The 7,955-nt window shown below is 42.0% G+C and overlaps 1 protein-coding gene across 2 annotated transcripts in view; it reads left to right on the top strand.

The window, feature by feature from the left end:
* Window positions 1-2,231: 2,231 nt before the first annotated feature.
* Window positions 2,232-7,955, top strand: part of misp3 (MISP family member 3) — a 10,445-nt gene continuing 4,721 nt past the window's right edge. Inside the window, exons 1-3 of one of the 2 annotated variants that reach the window (XR_002167334.1) lie at window positions 2,232-3,107; window positions 4,437-6,473; window positions 7,466-7,548. Coding sequence is in view for 1 of the 2 variants with exons in the window: in XM_019862626.1 (XP_019718185.1) it covers window positions 4,483-6,433; window positions 7,466-7,548 (2,034 nt within the window). In the remaining variant the exon portion in view is untranslated. The remainder of the gene's footprint in view (window positions 3,108-4,436; window positions 6,474-7,465; window positions 7,549-7,955) is intronic. The other variant, XM_019862626.1, reaches the window with a different exon arrangement.

Below are 7,955 nucleotides of genomic sequence, written 5' to 3'. Positions count from 1 at the left end.
TTATTAAATAAAACATGCTGAACATTTGGCTCAATACATTAAAATACAAATGATATACTGTACATACATTTTATTTAATTGTATTTGACTTGAAAATGATGAATAGATGGCCGGATAAATTACTCAATCACGGGATCAGGAGTGAAATTAAATCGTCACAGACTCTGAGCTATTGCCCCATCCCAGAACAGATTGCAATGTTCTCGTTATTGCTTCATGTAACTTCCGAGAACGGGGCGATGGAATTGGGACTTTTGTTCTCCTGTTGGTTTGTATTGTGAAACTACAGGCAGGCGGTCAGCCAAAGCAAGCATCAATGTCCTCTTCACAAGACTTCCAGCAAAAGGCGGGGTGTACCCTGAATTGGTCTTCAGGCATTTTTAGAACATGGGTGAAGACAGACGGACGCGGAACAGGATTATAATAGGGTAGTTTGGGGGTTTTTCATTATGCTTAGTTTTTATTTCATTTTGACTTTTGTTTTCTAAATTCAGTTAGTTTAAATAACATTTCAGAGCAGGTTAGTTTTTATTAGTTTTTTTTTTTTCATGCAAAGTTTTTCTTTGCTTGAGTAATAATGTGAGGTTTACATATACTGTATATATGTATATATATACAGTATATATATATACATATATACAGTATATATGTGTGTATATATATATATATATATATATATATATATACATATACATACTTGCATATTTTAAAGTGCAACTTTTTTTTTAAAAGGTCAATAAGTACTGTAAAATATAATAAAATAAACTACAATTCTCAAATGGCCTTTTGAGTTTCCCTCATACAACAATACCAGAATCAAATGAACCCCAAAAGCTTATGTATGATATTAATTGACATGGACAAAAACGAAGGACATTTTCACTGAAATTATAGTTAGTTTTAATTAATGTTATAAACGTAAATTGTAGTTTCTGTTAGTTTACTTCAAAGCATTTTCATATTTGTTTTGTTCATGAAAATGTGTTTTTTTTTTTTAATTTTAGTTCATTTTCATGACAATAACCTCGGCCGGAGAAAGCGCACAAAAGTGCGGTGAGTACATGAAAATTCCATAAAGGACGCCCAAAGTTCGGATTCGAACCCCCAATCTTAGTGGGTTCAGTCATCTCTGTGACTGAACCCATTTTAACTTTTTTGTTGTTTGTTTCTTTGTTGTTTTTGTTGACGTCATGTAGGATTGGAACAAAAAAAAAAAAAATCAAGTGTGGCCTTTGAGAAGGAAAGACTGCGCACCCGTAAACTACATCATTGGCGTCACTTCACACATCGTCTTGACGGACAACATAAAAGAATGATTATTATTTTTTGTTTGTTTGTTTTGTTGAGGGAAATACTTTTGCTGCACCCAGTGTCAACAAAGAGTCATAGTCCAACATGACCCTGTGAAGTTTAGTATTGCACAAGTTAAATCAGCTATAAAAGCAGACAGCTCTCTTATTCCTGCAAGAAAACATTGGAAAGTCAGCAAAGGACATGCATCCAGTCGGAGCGTTTGTTCGGTGGGTCGTGTTGGCGTGCACCTGGTGGTGCTTTGTCCGCTCAGCATCTTTAGCTTGCGAAGACCTGATCCGGCCTCTGGATGGAATGGAAGCTGGACTCCTGGCCGGCCGCTGGGCTCTAATTTCGGGCGGTTTTATCGACCCTGCAAAACTTTCCTACTTCAACCGCAGAGACAGCGCCAGCATTGATGTCAGTGTGAGCCCCGGCGGTGACATTTCCTACACGCCCAGAGTTCACATGGAAGGCAAGTGCCATTCCAGCACCCACAACGTGACCCTAGAGGGCAGCGCTCTTCGTTTCCGGGACAAGTCCAACATCACCGTGACCTTGGTCTACACGTCGTGCCAGGACTGCTTGTTGTTGCGCTTCGACGACGACGGCGACAACACGGTGATGCGGGCCTACCTGTTCAGCAGGAGACGGGAGGTGACCGAGGAGGAGAAGGCCGAGTTCACGACTCAGGCGGCGTGTCTGAACATGCTTCCGCCCGCTTGGCTGGATCCCAAGAAGGAGCTCTGTCCTGCAGGAGAACAAGAGCCTTGAGTCACTTCGTCATAATACATACATTCTTTGTCCATTTTGTTGCATCCTATTGAGAGTAAAGTCCTTGCAACACAATAGTGTGTTGATTGTGACTTATTATGCTAAAGCAGCCTGCGCAATTACAATAAACCTCTTTCGCAGGGGTTACATTGCATCTGGAAAGTATTCGCAGCGCTTCAGTTTTACACCCTCAGTCCAAAATGACATGAATTTATTTCGTCCTCAAATATTCACATCAAATAATTGTGATTTAAAAAAAAAAACGTAACGCTGTTATGATTTCTTTTGCACATTTATTGCAAAATTTAAAAAAAGTTAAGAAATCACATGTATTCAAGTAGTCACAGTCTTGGACATGAAAATGGCAGGCGCATCATGTTTCCACTTATTGACTGGACATCGTAAGGTCCAACTGGCACCGGCGTGAAGTCAAAGGAATTGTCTCGTGGCACTTCAGTACACTGTCCAAAAAAAAAAAAAAAAGGGTGCTAAATTTGTACCTTTAAAGGTCCAATGACATGTCAATGGGGTATTACCCTCAAGGGCACACCTTTTGCACCCTTTAAACAGTGATGGTGAATCTCAATGTACGGGAAGACAAGGCAGTGGCCAATATGTATGACACACACTTTTGTAGTTTATTTCTTTTTACTGCCACGGTCATTAAAGTAAATAGAGATTTTTATTTTTTCAATTGAAAGAAGCACTTGGCTTCTTATAACTATATAATCACCCTCACTAAAGCATTCATTCAACTTTGTATCGTTTTGTTTTTTTTCCCCTGATGAATGTGAACGCGCGAGCAGCGTGAAGCTAACACGTGTTGCTCCAAAACAGGATTAGCATTTCTTAATCCACAGCAGCAATAAAGTAAGCCTCTTGTGTCTGTGTGCGCGTTGTCATTATTGTTTATGCATTAGAAAGTGATTGCTGGTCAGCATTGTGCGCTGCAGATGTGCACACTGAAGATAACGAGAGGAGTGTGTGCATGTTAGAGCAGTGATGTGTGTCGTTGGGAAGGCATCTTCGGTGACTGTTTACAGGTCAGTGGAATGCCTGGGGTTGAAAATGATGATGTTGATCGGTTTTGTGCTATCATATGTATAAATGTCATATGGATTTACTTCCAGTGATTTTTTTTTCTATTAAAAATGCCCACATTTTAAATTGAGTTGCTGCAGCCTGCACTAGAAGTACTTTTAATGGTCTTAAGATTTTGTTGTTGTTTTAGGTTTTTTTTTTAAATTAAAAAAAAAAAAATCTCGTTTGGATAATGAGGCAAACACAAGTCTGTTATATAATAGGTTTCTAATCCATAGTCTCTTGTGTACTTTTCCACAATGAGATAACGGTACTGTGAAGTGCATATCATATTAAATATACAGGAACAGCTTAATAAATCCAAATATTTTTGAAGATCTAATTGATTTTGTGATCATATGCATTTGTCAAAAGACATATGCTTTTTTTTTGTTGTTGACAAAAACTATCGCACATAGAAATAACTATGGGAGCGAATGGTATCTTTTTTTTCATAATAATAATTCTACCTATGCTGTTATACAGTATAATCTGTATGTTTAGGTTTTGGATATCCATGGCTACATCTTTCCCAATTCGCCCTCAATGCTGTGGTGCACATTCCCCAAACTGATTAGTCCAAAATTTGAAATTTGGACTCTGGCTGAGCCAGAATTACCCTGAGTGTGTGTGTGTGTGTGTGTGTGTGTGTGTGTGTGTGTGTGTGTGTGTGTGTGTGTGTGTTTTACCTTCAGGCTTTAAGCTGATTAACTATTAGGTGGGTTGAGCTGCACAAGGGCCACCAGTGCACTATTGCAGACTCCCTATATCACGCTGAAGGCAATGAAAGTGAAAATAAGGTGACAGTCATTTAGGATTTAAGGTGATCAGGTACATTGTCTCATTTGAGGGTCTTGCAGAATTCATGCGGTTCTTGGCTACAGACCGAGTGCAACTATTGCCCTCGCTACAATACGTTCAGTCAATATCACAGCCAGCGTTGGTTACGTCAGGTACAGCAATTACAATACCTATTGCATCGTTGGCTCGCCGGCGAAAGACTTTTCAATCATCACAACACCCCAACTTATTTGTCGTGATGTATTAAAAAGTCATGACATGCAGCTGCAAGGATGATTCCAAAATCAAAGTGAAATTGTTTGAAATTGTAAAAAGCCCTAAAAGTGCAATGGAAAGCAGCTGCGGGGTTTGGTGGCGTCCTAGTGATTAAAACATCCGTCTCACGATTCTGAGGTTAGAAGTTTGAATCTCGGCTCGGCCGTCCCGCATACAATTTGTATGTTGTGCAATGATCCCTGCGGTGCTTCACTCTCTGCTTTATGTCCTTTTAGCTCTTACTGAGTGTCTAGAGATCAAAAGATCCTGACTGCCGTCGCCATGGCAACAGTGTCCCTACAAAAGCAAGAGGGTCCCTTTGACTCGCTCGACAAGCAAGAGTGCCCGATGCAATGTTCTGTGGACGCTTGCCTTGATTGTGCTGTGCTTGACCAAAAGGCCCCCAGAGCAGAACCAGAAGATAGCAATGAAATGTTCCATGCATGCAGGAATCAAGGCCAAACCAGAGAGACGCTGACAGAATGGGTACAAGCAATCCAGCAGCCAAAGTCTCATGAGGAACTTGATGAGTTTAATGTGTTGATTGGACAAGGTGGTTTCCAAAGGGATTCCTCCAGCTTGAAAGTGAAGGTTCCAGAGTGGCCCGGTGATGACGATATCAACACAAACAACAACTCTTCCGACTGTCACCAGAATGTTCAACAATTCTCACCATGTGAGGACGCTTCTCCAGCACTTTCTCTAAGGGCACCTGAAAGTATTACTCATCAATTTCCACTTGTTTGTTCACCTACATTTGCTGATGAAGAAGAGGAAACAAACATGTGCGGTTCCAAGTCCTCGTACCCGACTGTGGATGTCATTCCCTTAGACAGCCAGCAGGGGGAGCTACTACCCCAAGACCAACATGAGCTTCCCCCCAAGGGAGCAAACCAGGAAACTGCTCAACAGGTGCTCGGCCAGAACTCTGCACCTTTGTCTGTCGTTGCCATGGAGCCACCCAATCAGGGTGGGGCACCTTCCAAAGGCTCCGTCTGTGTTGCCACAGTGAGAGAAAGGCAGGAAGACAAGGCAGGGCAAAGGACAGAAGGGGAAAGCGAAACAGGAGAGCAGTACCACTGCGGACCTGGAGGGAACAAGGTGGTTGGACGAGAGCAAGGTGAAGGACCGGTAAGATCTTGTGAATTAAGCCAAATCCAGGAAGAGAAGAGAGAAAATAACGACAGTGCTGAGGGTCCTAAACTCATCAAAATGGAGAGCGACTCAAGCGACGACAGCCAAAGCGACAGTGGATTATCGGCGGACTTCTCCCCGCGCAGTACTTCCAACATCCCCGCAGCCTCCCAAGAAACTCGACCCAAAGAGACCCCCATTGAAAGGGAGATCAGACGGGCCATTGAGCGGGAACATAGTCTAAGAAGATCAAGGGGGCTTCCGAATGCATCCCCAGAGTACGTTGAGATCCCCCTGATGAAAACTGTTGTCAACCAGACCGTCGCTGCCAAGTCAGAGAAATTTCACAGCACAGACAGGGAGCTGGCAGGAAAACTCATGCAGCATGACATCCACGAGGAGGTCAGCCGAGAGCAAGATCTGGTCAAGCTGGGGAAGGTTCCTGGCTTCTACGATAAGGGGACAGTTCGGCAACTGAAAGAGAAGAAACAGATTTTTGAAGCCTTTCAAAATCGCAGGGAGTCGTCTTTGAGCATGTCCAGTGTGAGCAGCAGCAGCAGCAGTTCCAGCTCCAGTTCAGGGAGCTCCTCACAGGCGTCCACTGTGAGAAGCTCGGAAAGGAGACAGAGTACAGAGCCTGTGAGAGGTGCTTATGCGCGTTCACCTCCAAGAGGACCTGGTTTATCTGAGGGAATGTCTTGCCAGGTCATCATTATGGAGAACAACCCTAGTGCCCCAGGACAGAAGCTTTACCCTACCAATGCGGAGGTAGATGGCCTGTGCCTCGGTGTGGATCGACAAGCTTCCTATGTCCTCCCATCCTGTTCAGGAGGATATAATTTAGAGATGGAAGCAGAGGAGACGTTGCCTAAGGAGAACCCCTTCTTCAAGCTGCGCTCCCTCACAAATGGTATTAAAGTGGAGCAGGATATCCGGGAGGCTCAAGAGAGGGAGAAAGAGCTCCGCAAGCAGAGAATCAACTTGTATGGGAGAGGAGGAGATGGTGGGAGGCCGGTCGGCATGGATAGAAGAAACCTCCAAGGATCTGTTCTGGATTCTTCTAACTTCTCTGCCAGTGGGCGCAACAGACACACAGCAGGTCAGGCCCCTTGGATGAGGCACTTGCCTCCAAAGACAGGGTTTGTGGGTTTGATTCCCATCTGGGGTAGCTTCTTTTGGGCAGTATAGGATTGAATTATAGCTCTTAATTTGAAGACTTAATATGTAGAAATATGTTTGTATATATCATGGTTAATGGTCATATAAGTGCAAAATGTGTTTATCTTCAGCCACGCGTGTGAGCGAAGGCTTTTAGTGATGTTGGATTGTGTGTTTATCGATAAGCCGTAGGTGGTATCATGATACTTTAGATATCATTGGCAAGATGAAGTAATGTTTTATGGAACTTTTTTTTTTTTGCATCGTTAATTGTCACATGAGTTCAAAATAAGCTCCATTTTCAGTTTTGTAGATTTTGACATATATCCGAGGTGGATTATTTTGATTCCTTGGATTATTATCACGTGTATCATGTGATACCATCGATATTGCAGTTGCTCGTTAAAATTTTTGCAGGTTTCATTTGACTGTAAATTCAAATTTTAGTTTTAATATTCTGTGAAACAATGTCACCATATATTGCAGTTCATTTTAGCGTATTGATTTAAAAAAAAAAACGCCAACGTGAAACTATAGATAACTTGGGCCATATAGTATGATGATATCATATCGCAATGTAGACACTGTGATTCCCACCCCTCTTTGGAATTATGATTGTACTCACTCACTCACCGATCGCCTCATTTGAAAATGTGTCCTTGATAAATAGAACTTGGCTCAGCGTCAATTTTATTGTCGTGCGTGAGTGTGTGTTCGCTGTCAGGGAGGGTTTCTCCACGGTCTTTGTGTAGGTCTGAATTTTATCACAGGGCATCAAAAAAAAGTCAATGCCAAAGTCAATGCCGTGTGTACCTATGATGACGCTGGACAAATGATTGCCTACCCTATGAAAAAAATAGTCATCCATTTGACCATAATGATAAATGTACCTCAAGACTTTTTGGCCATACAATGTGCTTCAAAATATAAATCTCTTCTTGCTTGCTTCCTCATACAAATCAATTTCTTCCAGCTCCACCAGCCCGTCAATCTGTTGGTAAATTCAGTGTGTGGCCCCCAGCCCAGGATCATGAAGACACAGTGAACCAGCAAAAGGTAAGCAAAGGGGCCTCTGACGCTTTATAACACCATTTTTAAAGCACACTATAATATGGTCTGATATTTGAGAAAAGGGATCACAAACCCAGGGGTGTAATTTGCACTTTAAGGGTGCTTAGCCTTCAAATCAGAATATTTATCACACTGCACCTTGCAATTACTATACTTGATTCAAATGAGCTACATGAGCACTCACGTGGGACGGTAAATGGAGGAGACTTTGAAATTTTTGTTTGCTTGACTTATTTTTTAATAATAACAATAACTTTGATTAATATACTGCAAACATGATCAAGTGGACAACACTCCCAAAGTTTAGGAAGCCCTGTTATAGTCAATACAAATGTCAGAAAATCACTTTTTCCAGTCTTTGAAATGCAATCAAAGGAGATCTCAAGTTATCT

This window comes from Hippocampus comes, unplaced genomic scaffold, assembly GCF_001891065.2.
Source record: "Hippocampus comes isolate QL1 unplaced genomic scaffold, H_comes_QL1_v1.1 scaffold7, whole genome shotgun sequence".
Taxonomy (NCBI): domain Eukaryota; kingdom Metazoa; phylum Chordata; class Actinopteri; order Syngnathiformes; family Syngnathidae; genus Hippocampus; species Hippocampus comes.
Note: the sequence above shows the minus strand (reverse complement) of the source record. Positions and strands in the feature narration are given on the sequence as shown.